A 26,212-nucleotide genomic window follows, 5' to 3' on the forward strand; every position below is an offset into this window, starting at 1 on the left:
TTCAATGTCTTGGAATAAAGTAGGACCGTCAAATGAAGGTAGCGTCCCTCATATTTGTCTAACTGTGTTCGGAAAAGAGAAAAAAGACAGATTGCTTAGAAAGCCCTTATGGCCAACACATAATGGTCTATTTGGTGGTTCATGTGAGACAAACGGGGACACAGGCCAATGGACTGGAGAATACATACGAACAACAGGTGCCCAAAGATCTAGAAGTTTAAAGGAACCACACTTGCGGACCTGGATGTTCACTGTTCAGTCTCCTTATAATATATATTACATTAAAAAACAAGAAAAAAGGGCCGCGAGTTATCCGAAACAGCTAAATAGGCATACGAATTTTTAAAACAAGTGAATTTTGGAAATATCATGCTATGCATGAAACTGACTCAGCCTATGGATAATTGCGACGCAGGTTCAGTCGAACATATGAACCAGAAACTAGAGCTGGAAAACCTAACCGAGCCTGCCAATCAAAAGTCAGGTTCATCTACCGCTCATCTCATGTCTCGTCAATCGTGCTTAGCAGTTGATAGATTCCAAGTTACTAAAAAATAAATTAAAATGGTGACTGGGAATTTAGTGTTGGACTTACTTGTTGAAGTCCAAGTTATTTGTCAATGAAGCACATGTGAACTCGTCGATCTGCACTTCTATACGAGGCAGTAGAAGTTACCGGTAAGTGCAAGAAGACGACAATCTTGAGCAAAGCATTGTTCTGTTTCAAGCATTCAGGACACGAGTCAACTTCTTTAGTAATTAGTGAGGAACATGCCCAACATGCAGAACCCAAGCTTCTATAAACTGCATGACCAACTACTCAATCTTTCACAATTTGAGTCACTGCGATGGAGCTCAACATCATCGTGCCATGTTGCAAGACGATAGAAGCTCAGGTCCTCCAATCAGCAACCTCAGCTCTTCATAGGGCTGCAGAAGTTGAGAATTTGCGGCTTCACCAGATTTTAGTCCATGAGTTTCGTCTGTTACCTCATCAATCAGAGAGAAGAAATTCAAATAGTGCCAACGTTTCACCAGTCACCTGGCTTTTAAACTTCTATGCACAGGTTAGAGACCAGGTTGTATCAATAGAAGTTATCATTGTGGTCAATCTTCACACCACGCACTCTTCTTCTTATTTTGCTTATCATGCTCCTCTGGACACCCAATACTTTTGGTGAGTCGGCCCTTAGTTTACATCCCTTCAGTAGTCCAGATATGTTTATCTGTTTATCAATTCCGAAGGCCTTATCGCACTCTAAGACTGATTCAGCTTTCCAAGCCACAGACAGGCCCAACTTTCCCCTTGAATCTTTGCAACAGAGGTTGTCTGACTCGTCTTTGCACAGATGATCCAAGTAATGGCGTGGGTTGATGCAACAGAAAGCTGAGGAAACGATGCCACTTATCCTGGAAGGATTGACATACTTAAGGAACTCTTCAATCTCTTTGAAGCATGAATGCTCTGAGTAGGAGACAGCAAACATATGCTGGTGCAACTTTCTTGGCGATTTAAATATTTCACTTGAGTGGCCAGTTTCAGCAAAGATATCACTGCCTTCCTTGCATAATGATACGCATGAATAGCTCAAGCTTTTTTGGTCTAAGAATTTTTTTCCCCATGGAAGACCTGTAGGTAGTATTGCGATAGTGGGCCGCACTGTGTTCAAAGACTCGATGGTTTCAAATGTCAGACTGTAACGAGGGACAGCTCTCACACGAGTAAGGCAAGTTTTTGTAGTGAAAGCATCCTCGAAACCTAGAAGGTGCATCACTCGCAAACGTTCAGGCCATACCCATATCTGTGATTTTTCAGAAAATGCATGTTTTCAGTCCAACGGCAGGAAAGTAAAGGACTAGAGACACCGAAAGATAACAATATGCAACTGTTTACAACTGGAAGGACAGGCTGCACCAGACATTGTGCCCACAAATAAACTGTACAAATCAATTTAATGATACATACAATGGCGATCAACCCAGATATGTTAGAAAAACCAGACAAGCAGGAGAATCGTAGGTGAGTTGCATTAAGTGGGATGCAGTAACTGAGACAGAATTCAAAAGGGCAATAAGTAGACTCTACTTTAGGACAGATCAAACAAGCAAGACAACCTCAGACCCCTATGAGCAGCAATCAAGCTTATGATGGCAGAACTTTCCCATTTCCAAACAATTGATGTGTAACTTCCTGACCCAAAGATGGTTCCTGAATAGAACAACTTTGAAAATTGAAATTACCCAGTAGTTCTAGAGGAGAGTTTGGGCTTATTTGTGAAGTGATCCGCGTGGGGAAAAAATGTATATGCATTCAGGGGAGAATGGAAACCAACCTTTGTGTTTAGCATCTGCGAGATGTGAAGCAGCAGGTCCTCTTTACCAAGATTATCAACACCAATGACAAAATCATGATGAGGGTGGGACGTCATGATATCAACTACCTGTTGATCACCAGAGACCAAACCACCATACACATGGATTATCCATCGAAAGATAAATTTATCAGCAGTTTGCAATTAGCAAAAATGTGTTCACCATCCTGTCATGCATTATACAGATAATTTCAGGAACATAAAGTATCAAAAGCAAACAAAACAAAATTATCTGTGACAGGCAAAGCTAATCGTTTTGAATTGTGAAGTAAAAAGTGATATTTTGATTAAATAACCAAGGCAGAAATATAACATATACCAACGGAACCATTAGAAAGACAAGACCTTGATTTGACAAGTGCTCCATGAGTTCATCTGGGGATGACAAACACTCATAGGCATGGGCAATAAGTAGGAAGCGAGGTTTTTACAAGCACATGAAGCAACAATTTTTCAAGTGAATATCGAAACTTCTTTTTTCTGCTATTACATGGGAAGAATTTGATCACAAGAAACCTGTTGTAGGAGAAGACACTAAACAAAATATACGCAACTCACCAAAAAAGAAATCATGTTATAACTCAATGACTTAGTCAAATTTTCCAATAGCACAACGTTTAGACTTCACCTCTTGTAAACTTTCTTTACAATGATAAACAAAATAAGGCAAGTTTTTTTTCTAATAGTAATAGTCATCTTGGGATGCAACTTCCACATTGACAAAATATCAATCCAAATTATCTGTGCTCTTAGTAATCTTATCAGCCGATGTAGGAATGCAACCGTATATCAAATCACTAAAGAATAAGAAAAGAACAGTAAAGAATATTTTGTTCACATTAAGCAATCAAATATATTATTATCTTCAAAAGCATGTCAGATTCTATGAAGTATGATCGCACCTGCTGAGCTGCAACTTTACGAGGGGGAAATGAAAATGATGGATTGCAATAAGTATTATCCATGTAAAGAAGATCCAGTTTCTTATCACCAAGGGCATTAAGGAGAATATTTTTCCCTTCAACAGCCTTCATATCTCCGATCTCCCAACGAAAATCACCAGTGTATAGCACAGAACCAAATTGTCCACGAAACAAATACATTAGAGCACCTGCATAATCCAGAAATTATGCAAAGAAAATACAGTTACATGTTTAACAAAATAAACAACAGCTGTTTTCAGACGTAACACAAAGATCAAACCCTACATAAGACCAACCAGGGTACAAACATAACTTCATATATGAAAAAGAGAAAAAGAAATGGATGGATGCTCGAGCCTATGCATCCTTCAAAGCTGCTTCGTAAACCTAACGCTTCTGAACATGACAAATGAAGCTTCATATGGAAGCAGCAAAACTTCCAAAATCAAAGAACGATGACCACTATAGAAGGAACCACACTTTCTGACGTAAAATACACACATGAACATGTCTCTCTACACAGATTCACATGAACGAGCGTATGCACACTGCTCACACCACAAAGACAAGCGTATATATGCGCCCACACGTGTACACAGAGAGATCGCATGAACATTACTTTAATTGGTAAAATTATGACATTTTTTATTAAGTTAAATGCATTATCCCACGCGAACTTCTACCAATTCCCAAGCGGTAAAATTTCAAGTGAACCGACCATGACCATTATCACAAATATCATTTACTGCGTTTTCTCAGGTATAATAAAGCAAAATTGAAAATCTCGGCAAGTTTTCTTTTTAAATAAATAAACCTAAAAATAAAATGTGAAAATGTGAAAAGAAGATGCAATAATAAGAAATGCGAAAAAAAATGCCAAAAAATGCGAAAAAAAATGCCAAAAAAACGTGAAAAATGCGTCTGTTATTTTTTTAGCGTCTTTTTTAAAAAAGACAGGTTGTTTCGATTAACCTATTCTTGAAGTATAAAATAGGGTTTTCTAAGAAGAAGACAGTTCTATGTGACAACGGAAACGACTACAAGGCCCACTATCACGTGAAGATCCTAGTAAATTTGGGAATTCTTGATATCTTCGGTTATTGTCAATATATGCGAATAGGATTCTCTATAAACACATTCAGCAATCTAGTTTATTATCCTCACTCGTAAAACGTACTGAACGAAGCGAAATATATGGGTGTCAGATATCTCTTCCAAAGGAAGACTGCTTTGGCACCACAAGCTCCACGCGTATTTAACCGGGACTATTCCCACTTTGAAACGCATTCCCACTTTGAAACGCATATCACACAAAAACAATATATGCGCCTAATTTAGATTATCGCCAATCCTCAAATCCACGACAGGCCCCAAGTTCCACAGAAATGATGATCACAGACGATTAGGTCATAAAACGGCGAGATGAAGAATCGTGCACCTGGGCAATGACGAGCATCGATAGCAGTTACTTCAACAAGAACCTTCGAATGTGAGCTCCTCGATACCAGAGTTAGGGTCTGCGGTTTACCGGCCTCAAGAACGCGAACCAGCAACATATCGAAGCCCGGAAACCTCACCGGGAACAGCCTCGCGGTGATCGGGGAGCAGTAGAGGGGTCCCTTGCTCCATTTTGGTGTCAAACCCTGGGTGTGATCCGAGTGAAGGTGAGTGAGGAAGTAAACCTGACTCACCGTCGTCCATTTGTCGACGGAGATCAACCCTTCCTCCATTTATACGTCTGAATCCGGCGACGGCATCAGCAAGTCGCCATGGGGAAGAAGCCCGTCGGATCTAACCGCTCTGGCGGGAATGGCGCTGCAAATGGCATTAGAAAAGCGGAAAAATGGCGGGCTGGGGTTTGAATTCTGATTAATCTGGCCTTTTATAGGACCGCGAAAACAGAGAGCCCCCCCGCCAACTTCCCTGCCGCCGGCGCGCCTTCAATGGATCGAATCACTGTTTGTCAGAACCGATTTCCGCATCCTACCTACATTACCGCAACCAGATCCAATCCGTATCCACTATCGAGTACCATAATTATGGACCATAAACCCACCACGCATCGATCGGTACCCAAACCCATAATAGATTCAATTTGATCCGTGTATTACTTCGAATTATGGTGCTTGGCCTACCTGTCCAATGAAATATGCCGGACTCTGAACCAAATCCTAAACGTGGTTTCGAATAAATTTCGAATTATTGAAACTTTATCAGAAGTAAAATGCACGCACATATCTTAACATTTTAGTTGGATCTAATAATACTACAAGATCCCATCTTATCCAGGTTTATGTCGGAGACAACCACGGGTCCCGTTGTATATAATACAGATTTTCACATGATCCTCAAAGTCTTTGCGGGGATGAATACGACTAACCTAAAATGGATCCAATACATAATCCCATAGTAACGTTGGGTTCACAGACGGACTGGGAAGGTCCCCACCCGAAACCCAAATCCATTTACTGCGACCTACTTCTTGTCATTTATGACCATGTTGGCTGAAACCGGAGGTGTTATTTTTGTCGTATCGCCCGCGAGGAGGGGAGCGGGCGGAGGACAATTTTGTCATTTCGTCAGCCTCTAGATAAGCCAGACACCCCGCCGCGTCCTGCCCGGTCCAAATCCTCCCCTCGGATCTGATTCATGCTTCCAACAAGAAATCAAAAAACTGATCCATAAATTCGAGGTTTGAAGTGCTTCCAATGAAGCCAAATCCACTTGGGAGCATCTGATTAAAAGACCTTATTAAAATTAATTCTTCTTTCGTACTTTTGCTTCTTGGAGACAGGAAAATATTGCTTTCGGTAAAATTTTAGAGGCAAAAGAAATTCTAAATCTGTGGGTAATTACTGAGATCTGAAACTTGGTTGAATTTGGATATTTGACCCGGTTTACATGTGGCTTCATTCTTTTGTAGATACGGGTTGTTAGTAATCCAGACCCGAAAAAAGCAGCGACGTGAACGGGGGACGGACGGCAATTTTGTCGTTCATGAAAACAGGAGGGGGCTTTCGGTCATTTGACAGGAGGCCTTGCGTTTCCGCCGCGGGAAAACCTGCCCTTCGTGAGCGTTAGGGGCAATCAAGGTGGGCGGTCAAGAAAGTCAGAACCCGAAACTCCCGGAATTGTACCCCGTGGATTCCCCTGTCATTTTCCCCCAAACTGACGCTCGGAGCGAAGTGGGAGAGCAAAGAGGGAAGGGGACAGGAAGAAGGAAGAAAGAGGAAAAAGAGAGTGAGGAAGGAGAAGTATCGCGCACCGGAAAGCCGAATAGAAACTCACTTCGACGACCGCGGGGATTCAATTTCGCCCTTTGGTTTTCGCTTGTGTCGGTCTGATTTCTTTCTCTTTCCCAGTTTACGTTTCCGCGGTAAATGCATACCCCGTCGGAAGCCGACCGATCGCCTCGCTCCCCAAGGGCGCCGTTTCCCGGAGGTCTCGCCGTCGTTGGGGCCACCGGACAGCGAAAGATCGCGATCGCCGTCGATCTGAGCGACGAGAGCGCGTACGCCGTGAAATGGGCGGTCCAAAACTATCTGCGACGGGGGGACACCGTGATCCTGCTGCACGTGCGGCCGACGAGCGTCCTGTATGGCGCCGATTGGGGCTCGATCGACCTTACCGTCGACACAGATGAGGAGTCGCAGCAGAAACTAGAGGACGACTTCGACGCCTTCACGACGACGAAGGCGTCGGACCTCTCGCAGCCGCTCGTTGAGGCGCAGATCCCGTTCAAAATCCACATCGTCAAGGACCACGACATGAAAGAGCGGCTCTGCCTCGAGGTCGAAAGGCTGGGCCTCAGCGCGGTGATCATGGGCAGCCGGGGGTTCGGAGCCTCGAAGCGGACCAGCAAGGGCCGTCTCGGCAGCGTCAGCGACTACTGCGTCCACCACTGCGTCTGCCCGGTCGTGGTCGTCCGCTACCCGGACGATAAGGAGTGCGGAGGGGCAGGCGCTGCCGGGGAGAAAGCGACGGCGAAGAAGGAGCCAGAGTTGCACCCTGTCCCGGAGGAAGAGCCGGTGTGCCTTCCTGCTTCCGACGTTCACAAAGGTTAGGGCTGTCTTATTCTTTGAATCGAGTCTGCCGTTTCCGGCTGCTTTTGTTTTTTCGTTAGGGTTTTTTGTGTTCTAGTTTGTTCAATTCATGTATATGACGAATTGCAACGCCACAGAAATCTAGGTCTAATACCGCATTGCGATTCTTCTGCTTCTTTTCTTCCTTTTCGTTTTGGTGCTCGTCTTTTTTGGTGTCATTCTTCATTATTGGTAACGTGCAAGTGTGCAACGCCATTTGTGGGAATGACTTGAATTGTACAATTTGCATGTGTTCTATATTTTGGATTTTTAGTGTTATCTCAGTTGTTATTTTGGTTCTTTGGATGTAGAAATGCAGTAGAATTTGCTATGTCTTTGTGAAATTCATGCTCGATTTGGTGTTTTATTAAGGATTGGTCGATTGAAGGTACCTGCTAGTTCCAGAAGATTGAGATGAACCACGGTTTGTGATTGTTTTGCCAAATTGGACGTTCCAACTTCCCATTTATATGAATGAAATGGCCTCTTCTGGAGGCGCCCTAGAGTATCCTCTTTCTTGGACTCTGACAGATATTTGATAGGCCAGAAAGATCGGTTCACTTAATAAAGTTTTCTGCATTAAACATTTTGTCATAAAGATGAATGAGATGAATTCAGGGGCAGTTTTGTAATTGATGTTCTTGTGGAGATTAATCCAGAAAATGATACACTATTCGAGTTCTTCTGTATCTTTCTAACCGTCAATTTCAGCTTTCTTTCGGGCTTTTCACAAAGTAGTCATTCATTCATTCGCCATAACCTATGATGAATATGTTGAATCAGCGACTGTTTTTATCATTAACTGTTCATTTTTCTACGCCAATGTAGTTCTTAACCTTTTGTGGCATGGATGGCAATGTCATTATGTTGACATTTCTTTCAACTGTGGTTTCTTTCACCCACTCTTTTCTATCTCTCTCTTGATTACTTGTTAGTTGCCTTCTTTTCATGTAGGTGGTTCACTTTAAGGTGATGTTTGATTGAATACTTTTTCTTTGTGTTGGTGCAGCACTAGCAGAGGTTTGTTCAGTCTTCATATTGTAAATACTATAAAATATTGCCTATTGGCCTGAGTGTCATGATTTTCTGGGGAAATTAAGAAAGACGGTGGCATGCTTCCTGGAAAATGAAAAGTCGATCCAGTATTCTTCTCCATTTGGGAAGATTCTTTGCTCATTCATTTTGGTTATCCATTTTATTTTCCCAGCAACTGCTTAAAGCAATCTTCTCCTTTTGCACTCAATGTCACCGTTATGCTTTCCCTTTCCAATACGTTCTTCAAAACATCCAAGATATAGAACTCAGTTGTTTGTGACAAAATTCCTGATTCAGTGAGAAAATATATGTTATAGTATCATTATTATTTATTATTTAATCATTTTAGACCAATTGAAGGGAGTATTATGTGATGGATGATGAATTTATTCTTTTCATGGGGGAAGACCCTGTAGGGACTGTTTAGCAACAAGAACACATTGTTACTATCCTAAGCAATGTTGTAAAAAGTGTATCGTAAGTCGTATCGGTCTGGCTTTAAGATACGCTGTATCGTAAAATATCGTGACTGTATCGTTTTTTTTTTTAATAAATCAGAAAAAATAGGAAAAAATTCATAAAAAATCAGTAAAAAAACAAGAATAATATGTTCTTCATAAAAAACACATAGATTTATAAGTCATAAGGTCCATAAGTCTATGAGATACCACATCAAAAAACAAGTTTTAGATGTTATGTATTACATCACAAGATGCTAATGAAATTGTGAAAATGTTCAATGTCAATACATATAAAATGAAAGCACTCTCAACTTTCATTCATAATATTCATCATATTCATTCTCATCCTCATCTCCATCTTCTTCTTCATTTTTATCTTCACGATTTAAAAAAACCTCTTTCCTCTTAACGAGAATCAGCCACCCACGCACAAATCCATGGTTTAATTGATGATTTCATTTTGAAAATCGATGATTTAACGATGGAAATCGATAATTTCCCTCCACGGCAGCACAATTTCTAGGTTAAAAATGAAGAAGGGCCGGGTTTTTATAAAAAAAAAAACTCGAAAAGGGGGCTTCCAGCTCCCATTTTTTGAAATCAGCCCGTATCATACGATACGGGGCGTGTATCGTATCGTATTTTATAAAATATACGTATTATATCATACGTATCGGCCCCGTATCGTACAACACTGATCCTAAGAATCTGCCCCAAAAAATGGGGCAGCTTTATGCCACCCTACAACACACTTTTCCATGAATCTATCCCATTTCTTACAGCAGATTCATTGGACAATAACAATGTTTTACTATTGCCAAACAGCCCCTTAGAGTAACATGATTTTGGTTATGGCATCTACTTTTTGGCATCTATGTCTTCGCATGTTAGAGAAGCCCACTTATATAAGGAATATGCCAAACAAGTTCGGATGCATGATTACTTAATGTTGCTTGGAGGGAAGAGTATGTGGTTCCAGCTTAGTTTGAAAGTCTAACATTTTGTTATATCATCTGCTATTCTCGAGCTAGTTTTGTTACTGAAGTGAATTCTGATTATACAATCTTTGTGGTGGGAATAGCTGTTTTCTCAAGCTTTCTGTTGAAGTGTTCTTGAACTGCCCTTGAATGCCTTGCATTTTCAATGAGATCATGCTTTGCTTTTTTCCTGATATGCCTTGAGATCATGGATTATAGCAACGCAAATTTTTTCTGGAATATAACTAGGCAAGCTACTAATAGTATGCCCTGATATTACCGCATGGGAAGTTTGATTCATGAGTTAAATCCGTGTTTCCAAGGTATTTTGTTAAGGATTTCTGTGCAAATTTTGATTTTAAAATTGATTTTTGTTTCTTTTTAAAATCTATCCATTTAGTGAGATTATTTAGCTATGTAACAAGCCTAAATAGTTGTTGTTCAAAAAGTGGGACAGGGGTAGTTGTTGTGTGAGGTGTATTTTGAACTTTTGATTTTAAGAAATTTGATTTTCTTTAGCGATCTTAGAGGCATGGGCTGAATTTATCATTTCCCCTTTTAGGCATGGAATAAAGTAAAATTATGTACAAGTTGAAACTTTGTTACAAAATCGACCTAAAGCTCAACATGTTGATTGATGAGGTCAGTCTTGGGGATGAGTTCAGCTCCTCGATCAAGTTTAGTTTATGTGGAGGAATGTGAGTTGTGGGACTTGAAGAGCTACTGAAGGATGGCTGAAGGAAATACATTTTGCTAGATTTGGTCATATTTTTGTAAATAATCCAGTAACTATCTTGTCTGTTGGGTGTGCAATTCACATCCAAAAGTCTGAGAGTAGGTTGCCTAGTAGCAAATATATTAGTTACTTGGAATAATAGCATCTCTGGGATGAAAGTTGTTTAGTTACAAAGGTTGGCTATGTTATGAACATATTGTCAGTTAAGAGCAGTCCTCAGCACGGCTTTCATTAGCTTGCAGAATTGTTTATCCATGTGTTGTAGTACAGCATTCTTGTTTTCAAGAAGATATGTAAGGGAAAAGAAGGAATCATGTAGGATAATGGATCCTTAACTAATGCCACCAAGTCAGAGATTTATAATTATGTAGATCATGGTTTTGAAGACTGACAACAAGATCAGGTCATCTTCTGGAGAATCATAAAATGCTTTCACTAATAGATGTCATACTAACAAGATTTCAAGTTATTGCTAAATGAAATTTTTTCATTTTTTTTTTCAAAATTTTTCATATTTTTGTCACTATTTTGAAATATGAAAGAACAACTAAGTCACACGGGTATGGGTTTGAGTACATGTACAGAGACATGGGCACAGGCACGGCAACTTTAGGAAACGCGGGTATGGGAGTATGGCTGGGTATACATATGTTTATATGAAAGGTACCACAAAAGGTTCAAAATGAAAATAACATTTAAGTAAACAAGTAATATAAATAAAAATAATACATGCTAATTACCGATAACTTGTAAAAACAGAATGAAAACTAAGTTAGAAACAAGCTAAATCAGGTAAAACAAGCAGTTTGGATCAATTTCGATCCAAAAAGTACTCAGTTGTGTCTGGGGCCCTTTTTGCCATGTCGGTACGACAACACGGGTATGGGGACCTTATTAAGGTACCTGTATGACATAGAAGAACAAACACTACTATCAAAAGCAATGATGCCATGCTCTCACATGTGATCACCTTATCTGTGGGAAACTACAAAGTTGACGGCATGACTCTTGACTTAATTAAATCTATTGTATCCATCTCCTTATACCTGCAGAAACCATGTATCCTCTACACAATGTTTAGTATTGGTGAAAACAAGATCAGCAGATACCTTTGTAATTAAAAGTGCTAGGCTGTGTTACTCCAAAAAGGCCTATGCAGCACCTAGGCAGAAAAACATTATGTGGAAGGACAATGACATGGAAGAATGGGAAGAAGGAGAAGAAAAAGGAAAAGAAGCAAGCTTTGTGAGTTCAAAAAAAGTAAAAGTAAAAGAAAAAAATAGGAGTTTTTTTATTTTTTATTTTACATTAGTGCTCAGGTGGCCCAGCTTAGTTGAATAGATGGGCGCCTAGACGTGCTTTGGCTGCTAACGGCAGATACGTGAAGTGGGAGGCCTTTCAGTAAGCAGCAAATTAGTCTTCCTTCTTGATCTGCAATAGACTCCAAACTCAGAAAATATGATTTTGTGTTTTGGACTAAGTTAAAAGTTCTTTTGGACTAGATTAAAGGGAAAATAGGATTTACATGCTTATTTTTTCTGGACTAAATTAACAACTTGCTTTTAAGCTGGCTGTCGTGACTGGCTTCCTTAGTAGCCACCAGCCATCTCTTGTATATTGAACTAGTGTTGCATGTATTAGTGTTTAATTGCAAGTATTAGTGTTTAGCTATTATGTCTGACAGTACATTATGCTTGTATTGTCCTTCATCGAAGAAAATGTACTTCAATCTGGCCGATTTTTACCACATTTTACCACACTACAAATCAAATATCATTACTAATTATTGGATTAATATGCAGTTCATAATAGACCACGAGTACATTTTTGTTTATGTGGTTTGACAGTATCATTTGCCCTCTTAGTTCTTGTTTGGGTCACATTGCAGGAATGTTTGGTCAAAATCCTATTGGATTTGATAATTAAAGTAGTCATGCTTCTTAGTTTTCTGGTTGTTATTTTCAGTGAAGAGGGGTTCTGGTATATCTGGTTTTTCATTTCTGTAGTTCTGTTGAACTTCCAGTGCATTGCGTGTCTCAGAAGATTTGTGGGTGTCCTGCAAATAAATCCTTTAAGGAAATAAGTCATACTTTCCATTTTGTCTGGTAGGCACTGTTGACGAAAATGTTGGCTGGTGCATAATTTGATGCTTCATTGAGTTTATGTCTTAATATGAATGTCAGATTGACCATATGTGACCACAGTTTGTGGATCAAAATGTGGAAACTGGAAACTTACATAGAGATTGGCTTTAAACATCGCTTTGCAGCATGCATATTGGTTATTTTCTTGGATGGCTTGTTGCATAACCCTTAGTTATTTGTCAATGCATAATTGCATATGTTAATGGATATGGCAGCAGGCTCAAGGATGCAGCAATTTTTATGGAGCTTTACAACATGACTGGTGTATAACAAGGGTGGCAAAGGGGAGTCAAAATGAAGAATCCATAATGATATGAATCCATATTGATATTTCTAAGTACTTGATTATGTCCTAAGAAACGTTTGGAATGACTCATAAAAGACCTATTTAAGATAGAAGTTAGTAGGGAACTGCAACACCGTCGAGTGGTCATTCGGTCTTTAATCAGATTTAGGGTTTGAGGTTTCTTGCTAATGTATGTTCTTCAGTTGCTCTCTTTCTGCATGCATAGAAAGTAAGATACAGATTTCTGCAATGTTGAGATGCTAAGATATGTATTTGTTCTTAAGAATTTGGGATCCTTATTGCTTTCTATGCTTGTTGGTATAAAAGGGGTAGCCAGGTAGCTAATGTTGCTTTCTAATTCTTCTATCTAGTTTATGACCGGCATTGTGTCAATTCCTAACACCAGCTCATTCCCCTCTCCCCTGTGTCTGTGTGTATATGTTTGTTATGTTTGTGGAACAAAATGCATGTTTTAGTTTAGTTGGCTAGTAGAATCTTGTTTTCCTTGGTGCTAAACTTTTTTCATATTTCACCTGGTTAAATTTCCGCTTCAGTTTGGTCTTTTTAGGCCATTTCCATTTGAAATGTGTCTGTTGTGCTGTTCTACCGATAATGGAGTGAGCTGCGACTGTCATTTTCCCTTTTTTTATTCTTAGCTCTTGATTATTGCGAAGCCATGATGAATAGTATGAACTTCTGATGATGATGGTGGGCTCTTCTTTTTTTTTTTTTCCTTTTACAGAAAAAGGGAATTGAGCTCACATTAAGTGATGCTTAGCCTGATCTTCGTCGGTTAAATCACACGTGGAGTTATGAAAGCGTTGCATCTTGGTGCTGTTTGATGTCGATGCTGAACTTTGGATCAAGTCGTGGGTAGTTTTTGTAGTCTCAAGTTCTCAACTGCACATCAATTACTTGTGGTTATGAAACCGGAGGCAACGATGCTGTTGATGTATCTTGTTTGGATTAGGTTTTCCTTTGATTCTCAGTTCTAGACCTTTTACAGTTCCATACATGTGCCTGGTTGGTTTCCTGAGTTCGCATTCGTACTCTCTCTTTCTCTCTCTTTATATATATATATATATATATATATAAGCTGGTATTTCGGGCTCATTTTTTCTACACATTCAACACTAGATGTGGTGCGTTTTAGCATCAATGGCTTTCTTCAAAAAGGAAAAAAAAATATGATGCTTATGTAAATAGCCGTTATCAGTTGCTTCACAGGCAACTTGTAGGCCTACAAGACTATAAGAGTGGTGAGGAGGGTTGGGCAGCCCAAGATAAGACGGACTATTGCCTTTTGATGGCAATAGTTAAATCCTGAGTCTTGATATCCTAACTGCTTCCACAAGTTTCCTCCCAGGGGCCTAATGTCTTGTTTGAAAAGGATTTTTTTCAATTCATTTCTTGTTTATTTGAGTTGATTTTAAAATTCTTCAAATGTGTGGTGGAATGAGTTAAACACTTTCCTTGTTCTGAAGGTATCATTTCAATGCAACGGACGAAGTTTTTCATGTCAAAGTGTCGGTAGTGGTTTGTCAAATCGGCGGCCCTGGACAGCCGATCCCGGTAAACGCCCTCCCATTGACATCATCGCGATGTGCTTGTCGAAAAGTTGAGGTAAACCGTAAGAACCACCTCACTTTCTGATCATGCTCAGGCCAAGCGTGCAACTTGGCTAGTCATTGATCAGCAAAAGTTTGACCCAACTAGGTCGAGGTTAGAAGTGGGAGGTTCCTGCCGTCAAGCCTGTTTGATCCATTTGCCCCCCTAGGTGCCCAAGTATGTGAACATGTAACGTATTTATAGGCTCATTCCATACTTGCAACTTTGCTAGTTTCTGATTCATATGACTCCGAAGCAAGCAGGTACGTTACAGAAGAACCGGACTCGTGCCTACCCAAGTGAGCCAGAAGCTTTTTGTGATCCTCTGTTGTCACCAGGTAGGAGTATGTGGAGAATCAAAAGATTGTCGTGTTGGTCCTCGTGCATATAACCATACCACTTCGTGAAGAGCAAAAAGGGGGATCGTCTGAAAAACGAAAAGCTGGGATATCAAATGCTTTCGCAATAAAAACCTAAACAGGGGAACATGTGAAGTGCCGTCCTTACTCAATTTCACGAGTCACGAACTCGTCTCTGTTGACGTCTTCACATGCAGAAAACATCTTGCAAAAATACCTTCTTCATTTCATAAATCCTGTAAATATGTGAGACGAAAAGAGTGACATGTATAACTTGGCATCATATATGCATCTTTAAAAGCCAATTGGTTTGAAACCATATAGAACACTTTCGCGAATTTGAATGACTATAAATTGTGAAGAAAAAATTATACAAAAAGGCATGCAACTAAACAGATCATGCAAAATTGTAAGCGAATTATTAAATGCTACTATTGCTTGCGAAGGCCCCTCGTACCCACTGATTAACACCCAGTTGATGTAGCCGTTTGATCTAGGAATTGATTAATTCGAATTAACAAAAGAATAAGAATGGTCAAGCATTTCAACGGCGGATTTCTTTCAACTCGCATTCCTGAAAGGAGTCCGGCTTCTGATTCCAAACCTTCAGGCTTCAGCCCTCCGTACCAGTTCGTTACCTTGGCAAACTAAGATGCAAGCATATTTTTGAGCGGATTTGGGCTTGGATCCTCGAATTATAACTCTTTGAACTGCACTTCACGTCTAAACGAAGTCATACGGCGCAAACCTCACCCCTTTATTTGTTTCTTGCCTGAAGACCGGAAACTGAGGATCGGAACGAGTAATATAAAGTGCAAGTTTCCAGAAACCAAACAAAAAGGTATGAGACCAAGGCGTGCTTGGGAAGACGCCCAAAACTAAATTTAGGAGCCTATGGAAAGATCAGCAAGAGACACGAACCAACGTTAGACAGACAATGTAAGCTGATTCAAAACCTAGCTAGACTATTTCATGAACATATTAACTCCTATAGCAAAACCATATTAAAAGTAAATAGCTCAACAGCCCACAGGAGCAAACTCAATGCCACTCTCAAGTCCCTCGACAACTTATTTTAAATCGACCACAAGAACACACAACGGACTATCTAAATCTGTATCCGTCCATACGCTCATAAATGAAATACTTTGGAGGCTACTAGATGAAAATCAATGAAACTGAATGAACATGTTCCGAAGCTGCTTCGCATGACACGACAGCCACTTTGTAACTGCGACTACAGAATGTTCATGGTTCCTTCACTTCTGCTGCGACGCATAGAGCTCGTCAGTTGTAAACCAATGAGCCTGCTGTCCGGGTTCACCTGATGATGGGTTACCTTGGATCGGCTCGGAGGAAGACGCCCATGAAGATGGCCTTTGGACTGCTTGGATGAAGTCACCGCCTGAATCAGAGCACCATTTCCAGAAGCCTTGATGAGAGAACTATGGCTTGCTTTCCGGGCAATCTTATGATCAGACCTTGCCCCTCTTTCAAACTGATGCATAGATACAGATCTAGAAGCACGGTCACTAGCTTCCTTTGAAGAGCTCGCCTTTACTGGCTGGCGATTGAGGTAGACCAGCTGCGGAAGGAGGCTCATGAGAGACTTCTTTAGCTGCTCGTCTCCTACATTTTTTTGGGCAGGGTTACCCTCCATGTTAAGCACTTGTAATGAGCTATAATTAGCTGCGAGTTGGCCTAGACATTTTGCTGTTGAAATCTTATTGTAACTGAGATCAAGAATGTTCAGTTTGAGAAGACGGTGAAGGCCTTCCACTTCACTTATCTTGTTCCCAGCTAGATACAGCTCCTTCAAAGATGCACATGAAGCCAAACCTATGCAATAGCAGAGAAATATTAGAAAAAACCAACTTTACCTTAAATAAGAGAAATTTAATGCTTCCATGGATCAGGACTGAGATCACGAAATAAAAGGAAAAATTCCTCTTTCTTATCAAGATATGACAGTCAAAGAAGTAATGCTACAATTCATTATCTAATTTTTAAAGATCATTACTGTAGAATGTAGATAAAATTAGTTATGACATACCACGTCCAATTCGAAATATTCGGTTGTAGCTAAGGTCCAAGACACGCAGGCGTGTCAGCTCACGAAGACCTTCAATCGTGGAGATATAGTTCTTTGATAAGTTCAAAACATGAAGGCCTTTTGGAAGAGCTCCTGCAGCTATGCGCACTAAAACACAAACAAAACCAACAGTCATTACATATAACAAATTGTTGTTCTTTAGATCTAAAGAATACATATCAGTTACTTAAAATACATACCTATTGCATTCCCAGAGAGATTGACGACACGAAGACTATGGAAAATGCTAAGTTGGGGGATCACAGGCAAACCAAAATTTGCCATCTGTGCTGAAGCAGATGAGGTGCCCAATGTGGAGATATAACGATTTGCCACTTGCACCACATGCTGAATTCTACTGTCCAACTTGCCAGAAGATCCACCAGTTTCAGTGGAATCCTCTTTGGCCTCAGGAGAGGCAGTCGAGCATTCCCCAACCTCATCTGAAGAGTTGCAGTTTTCAATATCTATAGTGTTAACCCAGTGTTCAATGCGCTTAAGGTTGAACTCTTCAGAAGACAGTCCATCCCACCAATTTCGTGGATACCTCTTACAATCGTGAGTTTGTGTGTCTTCATTCTCAAGTTTTTCCATATTCTCTGTGCTGATTTCCTGAATGATCATGTCATCCTTGAGAGATGAAGCTGAGCGTCCATCATGCAACTGATTTTGAGCATCAAAGTTCCCGCCATCAGTATGACCTTCAATATGACCAATTACTATGCCAGAATTATCACTTTGAACAGAGTTTGCACAATCTTCAGCTTTTTCTTCAAACATATGCTGGTGTCTTGTCAATGACACTGCATCTGATACATTAGGTAGAGACACATTTCCTGATTTAAGAGAAGCAGGCTGAGAACAATACCCACTATTATCATCAACAAATGCCTGTTCACTTAACTCTAGAGCAAGCAAATCACCATAAGATCTAGAGCGGCTCCCAGCTGGTCTTTGACCTAAAGTAGTTTTTGCTCTTCGTCTATTATCTTCTATATCAGTTGAGTAAGAGGGTCGCATGATAACATTTTTCTCAGATGTGTTGCTTTCATCTACATACACACAACGGTCATCTTGATTTGAGCCCATGTGCATTTTACAGGGTTCAACATTTTGGGCATCCTCATCATGTTGACTGAAGCCAGATAAATCATCCAACACATTCTCACGTTCTTTGTTTTCTGATGATTCTGCAGAGTCATTGTGGTCAATAGTTGAAAAAGTCCTAGGAGGGTTAACCTCATGAATGTTTTCACATGACAGACCTTGATCAATTTCATCTTCTGTATCGCAAACGTCAACAAACCTCCCCTTCCTATCTAGTGCACTGCCCAAAGACTTACTTTTCTTAAGACAAGAAGTATGCAGACGTTTCTTGAGACACAATGCATGCGAACTGTCAACCTTACTAGAATGAATATGTACCGACTCTTCAAAACTACTTCCACTCACAAGCTTTGGATCAGGCGACATAACAGCTGATGCAGTGACAGGCATATGAAAAGAAGATGAGCGAGTAAGCTTTTCTGCATGGCTGCTGGCACATGGATTTTTTGATAACCTTGCATGTGTAGCATCTGAAGTAGGAGAGTGGCTGGAACCCCCTGATACCAATTCTTGAGAATGGTCCTGAGCCTTTTTATGCATGCATTCAGCAGAGTATTGAAATACTTTCTGCAAGATGGGCATGGGATATCCTATTCAGCAAACCATTGTGAAAGACAGTTATAGAGAAAGAAGAAAGACGCAGTTCAGAAGAATCCTTTGTGGCTGTACCTTTGGCTTATGGCAAGGGATGTGAGCCGGAAAGCAAGAAAACAAAACCATGGTGATCAAAATAGGGCACCTGAAACTTCAACACATCACCAGCAATGCTACATGAAGATATTCTAATCCAAAAGCAGTACTCTTTTACTAAGCTTTGGAAACTTATAGCTAATCAGCAGAAACCCAAGTTCCTGCTAAAAAGCTTACATATCAGATTTCTCCCAATCTTAGCCGTAATCAACTGATAAGCCTTCCAAAATGCGACATAATCTCCAAATGTGAGAAGACTCTGATCTCCACAGTGAACATAAAATAATTATCACTTCATAATCGCCCCACACCCACCTAGAGGGGCGAGAAAAGTGTTCTTCTGTTATAGCGGCCAGAGTGGAAGGAAGCTTTATCAACTAAAAAGTTCCAATACAGGAAGTTTGGTGTGCGTCCTTGCCTGCAACAAATAAATTTGATACAATAATTTTAGAAGATAAATGATATAACCATTTTGACATAAGCACTTTTGTTTTCGCTTGCAAAAGTAAACTGATATAAGTACCAAATTTGGAAGGAAAGAAAACTGATATAAGAGTAGACTAGTGGGCTTGAACATAAAGTCAAGAATGAGAGAATTAGTTCCGGAATGTCCCTTAGTCTCCTATCTTGATGTTGTACATTCACTTCCTTTTGCATCTAAGAGACCTCCCATCAGACTTCTTCCTAACACTTAACAAGACAAGGCTTGTCAAAATGGTTAACATATTTAACATCTCCATTTATGTTCATATGATAAGAACCATGTCATAGCATGAATGTGAAAAGGCAAGCTGGACGGTTCCATAAGTATGATACCAGTATAAGCAGAAGCCCAACCACGACCACCACCCACCCAAAACTTCTCTCTTGCTTTCGTTGGTGTACCTTTTATTCTCTTAATAGTTAAAAAATTAATAAACAATTCGAAACACCATGAAAAATAAGCAACCTAACCCTCCTTTGCATGTAGTTCGAGGAAAATACAGTATTTCTCTTTCAAATTAGGATGCAGCTCATTCCAAAACAACTTTTCTCCAGTTGCTGATGTTCCTTCCGCTGTCATGCTTCAAGAAGCCAGCAATGCACTTGCGAGGGTGCGCTACTTTTAAGAAACTGTGCAGACATGAGATATAGGCATCCATTATCGAACTACTCCAAGTTTATAGCCCTTTAATCTGGACCGTAATATTTCCATCACTCCTGTTCCTTATCCTTCTTTCTGTTGGGTTCTGGAGCATTTTGGTTAGAACGAAAAGAACTGTATTCTATCTGTGGATATAACGCAAAATAATATAAAGATGAAGTCCATTCTACTTTCTAGCCTTGCAGGAAAGCGAATATTAAAAATTTTGATAAGCAAATATAACTGAACATCATAACTTCGAGAAGGATAAGAGCAGTTCCTAAGAGGCGCCAATCAGTTATCCATATTTTCGAATCACGCACGAAACCAAGAAGGAACTGAGAATATGGCAAGCTTTGCGAAGCTAAAGGCACATAAAAGAAGGAAGCCAATTCAAAAATTAACCAGAAGCAACCAAACATCCGTATGAGAAAAAGATCGGGAAAGGCGGTTAGTACATAATCCCGTCTCCCAATAGACCTATTAAAAAAAAGTGCAGAAGGAAAAACTCAGAAAAGAGGCTTGAATTTTCACATACAAATTATGCCTCCACTTAAAGTAAAGAACAAGAGAGTTCAGTTTCAATCACGAAAAACGACAAAATGAAAGACAGTGAGCAAATTCATAAGACATAGGTCAAAATCCAATCTGAGATTGATAGCATCGCGTCAAAGAAAAAAATGAAAGAGAAAATAAACAGTCGTTTGAAGAAACCACAAGACTTGCCAAAAAAAACGAAGGACACAACGTACAAAAAGAAGAAGAAGAAAAGCCGTCTCCGTGTCCGTACTCGCTCAAAACCAGACGAGATTCACAAGAAAAGGAGGAACAAAGTAATTACCCTCTCGTCCTCTAGAAATTCATCCACGCAAACCTCGACTCGCACCCCTAGACGCCCTCCACGAATCTCTCATCAGAAAACACAGATCCAAGGAGGAAGTCGATATCTCACCTTCTCCCGGCCAGATTGGCACGAAGCGCAGCTCCGTCAGCGATCTGCAGCGGTGGAATCTGGCTGGAAAACGTCGTCGGGCAAAGAACCGATCGGAGTCCGGAAATTGCGCACCTCCTCTGCGTGCTTCAAAATTTCCCCTAATTCCTTAGTTTTTCTTCTGCCAGACAAGTGGCGCGTCGATTGCTGGATGGCTGGGAGAGAGAGGGCGGCTCCGGGGATTATATAAGGGCGGAGGAGGAGGGAGAGGGTAGGCGTGAACGCAGGCGCCACCGCCACCTGCGAGATTTTTGACCCCCCAACTTTATTTTTTTAGGGTTCGCGAAAATAAATGCAAAGATTCGACCTGCTTGCTGCAAATTTAACACACACTTGAATGAAAAGATTTGAAGAGAGAAGGTTCTACCCCTGCGATGATACAAGTTTTTACGTTCCAAAGTACGTAACGAGAGTTTTCCGGTTTAAGCAACGCGTTGAATAAGAAATGATATATGTTTTTTTGAACTATACAAAATAACACGGTCGTGAATTTACAAATTATGTCGGCCATATTTGTAGGGCGAAAATTATTGCATTGAACAGAAAAAGGTGGAAAACATGGAGTGCAGATCATATTTTTGTGAATAAAATCTGATTTATGTGTGACATGCAAATTTTTTTATTTCTTATAGATTTTGACTTTTTTGATATGGCTAGATTCATTGAAACTCATTTGGTGCTGGACGCAAAAGCATGTCAGCCTCATAGAAGAAAAATTATATAATATACATTGTATTGTATATATATATATATATATTTTTTTTTTTTAAAAAAGAAAAAAAAAAAGCAGCTGCCCATTTGATTAAGAAAAATGGGTAGATAGCTCGTTTTGATGCCCAAAACGCAATGCCGTAGAACACTATTCCAGTGTTGCATAAATCCGTGATAAACTGAGACCGATTTACGAACATAATGTTATATGAATCTTTGAGACAGATACTGTGTATATATATCAACAAGTATCGTATTTATTGTCTTTCCTATGTGAAATCATTTGCCATTTATCACCCATTACAAATGGATGAGCTGTTCCAGTAAATAGAAAAAGAAAAAGAAATAAATATGAGAAGATATTGTTGACATTATAGACTGTATTTTTCTTTGGAAAGATGCACATTTCAAGGGAGGCAGACATGTAAAACCAAAGGCAGTAGCACATGGGAAGGGTTTGAGACTTGAATGGCTTACAATTCGTGAAGCGAATCACCCCTAGTGCAAAGATAATTACTTTTTATTTTGGTTTCTTTGAAGATCGATCACATCTACGTAAATCAACTTCGAGTATAGCGAGTGGTACGTAACATACACTAATTAATGTGATCAAAAGGGTACTCTCTTCTTCAGGAAACCAGATTTTATATTCACGTCATTTCATCTACTTGCTACACATTGAGTGTTCAAATTATCAAAAAAGAAATGGGAAGAGGTTGAATAAAGCACTGCTTTCAATTTTACTTAAACAAAAGTTGAACAACTGCTAAGTCAACTGCAGAGCTACCACACTGTGGGCTGTGAATTTTAAATGGAAAATAAACTTAGGTCCTAGCTCCAGCCATATGAACTGCCCCGGAAGAGGGCCTGCCCTAGTGAGCATAAACTTCTGGCTGTGCTACAACCAACCACCTTTCTTGTGCAATTATGGGTGGGCCTAGTTCAGCTCAAGCTCGGCCTGATTCAACCTCCACCAGGCCCCCAGGCTTGGGTTGAACCTACCCCCGGACCGGGCGGCCAACAGACCCCCGGTCCGATGCTTACCCGTAATTGCAATCCAAAACTATTTGGTGGCAATGGCCTAGAAGTTCACCTACTAGGCTGGATCTCTCTCCGCATGTTGCTTGGGGCTTTTAATGTTCATCAAGGGGCTGGTTGCAATGGAGGTTGACTTTGTGCTATGCACTTTCCAGGAAAGTCATTTAACAAGAAATTTCATACAGTTTAGGTCAACTTGTTAAGAGGCATTGAGTGGTGGAGCAAATTCTAAAACATTATAGTAGGCTTAATCTTGCAACTGTTCAAGGCAAAGTTGCTCTTAAGTGCTCCTGATCTTTCTTCAACTACCGAATGTTTAGCTTCATTTGGACATATATTTTAAATACAACCTATGAAAAAGGATTCTCTTCATCGGAAGAAACTTGAGGCTTGTTGGACTACTTTTGAAGCCAAGGTATGGCATTTAACCAAATTAATCCAAGTTGACGATGGCAAGACAAAAGTTTTCTGATTAAAAAAACAAGTCAATGGATTGAATCTGCTTGAGCATGTAAACCCCCCCCCTGTTTTCGCACCTAGATTCGAGGTTGTGTTAATCAACCCTAGCTTAATTGAAACATCTACAAAGAGATCTGCCTATGTCATTGGAGCCAAAGACCATGTCTTAATTGCTAAATATTTTTCTATTGAACATGGAAAAGCCATATTATTTTTTTCTTTTGTCAAACTTTGTATATAGTGACATCAAGCAAACTATGGGTCAAAATGTTCCTTCAAGGTTTCAAAAGACAGATCATAACCAGCAAGGGCATAACTAACTTTTCCAAATTTCACATAAATGAGGGTAGTAGTTGCTCCTTAGATCAATGTTAAATGGGCAAGCACATAGATCCGAAGTTTTTGAACGTAGTTCAGGACACCGAAAGCAGAGGGAATGAGAGGGCCTTTGGGCTTCTTTTTTTTGGCGACAGAAATGAACTTTCCGCTCGTCCAAAAAAAAAAATGTGAAGCAAGACGCGCACTTTATGTAATTTAAAAAGTGACAGGGAGAGAATAGTGAGTGTGGAGTTGAAGAAGAACATCTTAGGTTCATTCAACAATATCGAGACACTCTTGGTTAGCAACGCCCTGCGCATTACTTTATATAAAGCGATTATTCTTTTGAATGTGATTCGAAGAAAAACGCGCCTCTTTTTGCTCATTCCTTGCATAAGCATCCAAGTAACATCGATTAACAAATGCTCCATGCGTAAAGCAGTGGCTCTTGCATCTCCATGGAGCATCATTATGCTTAGGGTTTGTAGGAAAAGGACGTGTGATGCAGGCCGACGTTTTCAAGTTAAAAAAAAATATATATATATTCGGACAAGGACATAAAGATATGAAATTTTAAAATAATAATAATAGTAGTTAATAATAGGGTTTTAGCAACTTAATAGCTAGAGCTATCATTATTCAAGTAGATTTATGATACAATACCACAATGTGTTCCATGCATCTCATCCAATTGGCAAACGAGCCCTAATCGGATCATATGACTCATACTTACAATGGCGTGCGACCGGGCAGCAAAGATTTTAGGTCGCGATAAATTAATTTCAAAATATGTTTACATGTTCTTGTTTTTTAAAAAGATACTTATAATAATAATTTGTCATGGAGCCATAACTGATTCATTGGATCACCAGCTGGACTCGAATTGATGAGTTATGTTTACCCACGCAATTCACTGAAAGAACTACAAAGAAGAAGGAATTCAGATAGAGTTTACTTTTGGTTAAAAAATTTAGAACTATTAGAAAGGTAGAATGCCTGAGCACGCCCGTGTCTGGTCTTCCAAGTGACACTTTTCACTGTGCACTTATATGGAAGAAAAAATGTTTGGTTGGTCTTGGGCGTTATAGTTTCAAATGATGCTGCTAAACACTCCCACCACATATAACTCCACCTACTTCTCTTATGTGAAAGGAAAGGACGAGAGAAGACGAAGATACAATGATCCTTTTGAGAACAGTAACACGTGTATAAATGTGTTGCTGTCTTATGAATCTGCTTCAAAAAAATGAGACAGGTACATATCATATAGTAAACTCACCCAGAGTATGCTGGATGACTTCTTGGTCGGCCTATTTCTGGCCTTATATAAAGTAAAGTCAAATTTAATTTATCAATTCATTTAATAATCTACACATGTAAAAAAGCTTGAATATATAGCACCCACAGGAATTCAACTACCAATTTGTCTTTTAACCAAACCAAGTATGTCATGCCCCTTCAAGCAAAAAAAAAAAAAAAAAAAATCTTTTGTGCCTCATTTTTTTTAGGGTTTAGGGCTTCAATACATTTTGTTTGTATCAAGATGCCATGAAAACTCAGCCCCTTTCTGCTTGAATGGAATAGGGGTGATAGAGAATGGCAGTGGTAGAATGAAGAGGTCCAATGCAAATCTGCTAAGAGAGACTGCTCCCATTTCCTTTTATTGAATCAAAGGACTGCTAAGTTATAGTTTATACAAAACTTTTTGGTCATCCATCTACCGGTAGTAATATTTTATTGTCTCATCTTTCCCTTCAAGGTACTAGACTCGCTTTTAGTGTCTTAATATGATCACATTGCAATAGTGGAACCAGAAAATTTTCATAAGGAGAGCCAAATTAAAGTTTTTAAATTTTGATTTGAATAGAAATATCATTTTTCAAAATTCTTATATCAAACAAGTAAAAATTTTCAAAATTCTTATATCAAACAAGTGAAAATTTTCAAAAATTTATCTGTAAATTTTTTTTTTTTTAAGGTAGGGCCATTGCCCTTGCTCGCTCTACCCTGGCTCCGCTTCTGCTGCTTTATGCTTCGACTTATATATTGGTGTCCCTATGTACTAACTCTTTTCGAGATCAATAACCCCCCTTTGCAATAATAGAAACAACCCCCCATTTGCAATAATAAAAACAACACCTGAACTTCAATTTAGAGAAAAGAAGAAAGCATTGTTAGGCCTTTTTTTAGACAGTATCTTAAATGTTGGAAATGACAAAAAAAAAAAAAAACTATAGTTGTAAGACCCGTAAATTTTTTATATTTTTGAAGCTGCAGGTTTCAATTTATGGATTTTGTTTCGTGGTTGTGAGGAAAAAAAAAATAATGAGACCGGATTTCAGAACTCATGTTTTGTGTATTTCTATTTTTTGTAAAATGTGATTTTCTCAAGTTCTGCTTTCCTCTTTATTAGAAGGGGGGGGAGGGTCTTCACTCTTCTGGTTTACTATCAAAGGCATCTTTCTATTTCAGCTCTGTAACATACAGTCTCGCTGTTGGGTAGTAGAAAATAATGCCGGTATTAGAATATTAAAAAAATTACGATACACTTAAAATTACGTAAGAAAGGGTGGTCCGGATCGAAATTTTTTGTGGCTGCTTTCTTTTTGGGGTTTTGGGGAGGCACGTGGCCGCAAGGGTTTTGTGGCTTGTTTTGTGAGTAGTTATTTGGAGGCAGAAATTTGGCGGTGGATTTCCCGC

General features: G+C 39.6%; 3 protein-coding genes across 4 annotated transcripts; 1 reads left to right on the forward strand and 2 right to left on the reverse strand.

Moving 5' to 3' along the window:
* Positions 1-535: 535 nt before the first annotated feature.
* Positions 536-5,222, reverse strand: LOC116244818 (uncharacterized). The gene is made up of 4 exons (XM_031616673.2): positions 4,734-5,222; positions 3,275-3,483; positions 2,334-2,441; positions 536-1,802 (listed from the first exon to the last, which is right to left on the reverse strand). Exons 1-4 carry the CDS (start codon positions 5,023-5,025, stop codon positions 1,086-1,088), a joined length of 1,326 nt encoding a protein of 441 aa, XP_031472533.1. The 5' UTR covers positions 5,026-5,222; the 3' UTR covers positions 536-1,085.
* A 1,241-nt stretch (positions 5,223-6,463) lies between these two features.
* LOC116264435 (universal stress protein PHOS34-like) lies at positions 6,464-14,052 on the forward strand. Its single transcript, XM_031644658.2, has 2 exons — positions 6,464-7,354; positions 13,759-14,052. The coding sequence occupies exons 1-2, from the start codon at positions 6,676-6,678 to the stop codon at positions 13,770-13,772; spliced, it is 693 nt and encodes a 230-aa protein (XP_031500518.1). The 5' UTR covers positions 6,464-6,675; the 3' UTR covers positions 13,773-14,052.
* A 1,775-nt stretch (positions 14,053-15,827) lies between these two features.
* On the reverse strand, positions 15,828-21,337 carry LOC116259186 (uncharacterized). Of its 2 annotated transcripts, none has more exons than XM_031636868.2 (5): positions 20,948-21,337; positions 18,852-19,290; positions 17,276-18,749; positions 17,037-17,183; positions 15,828-16,822 (listed from the first exon to the last, which is right to left on the reverse strand). In XM_031636868.2, exons 2-5 carry the CDS (start codon positions 18,900-18,902, stop codon positions 16,221-16,223), a joined length of 2,274 nt encoding a protein of 757 aa, XP_031492728.1. In that variant the 5' UTR covers positions 18,903-19,290; positions 20,948-21,337; the 3' UTR covers positions 15,828-16,220. The 2 variants fall into 2 exon arrangements, with proteins under 2 accessions (XP_031492728.1, XP_031492737.1); XM_031636877.2 differs by having other exon boundaries at positions 20,837-21,337.
* Between the last annotated feature and the right edge of the window lie 4,875 nt (positions 21,338-26,212).

This window comes from Nymphaea colorata, chromosome 1, assembly GCF_008831285.2.
Source record: "Nymphaea colorata isolate Beijing-Zhang1983 chromosome 1, ASM883128v2, whole genome shotgun sequence".
Classification (NCBI taxonomy): Eukaryota; Viridiplantae; Streptophyta; class Magnoliopsida; order Nymphaeales; family Nymphaeaceae; genus Nymphaea; species Nymphaea colorata.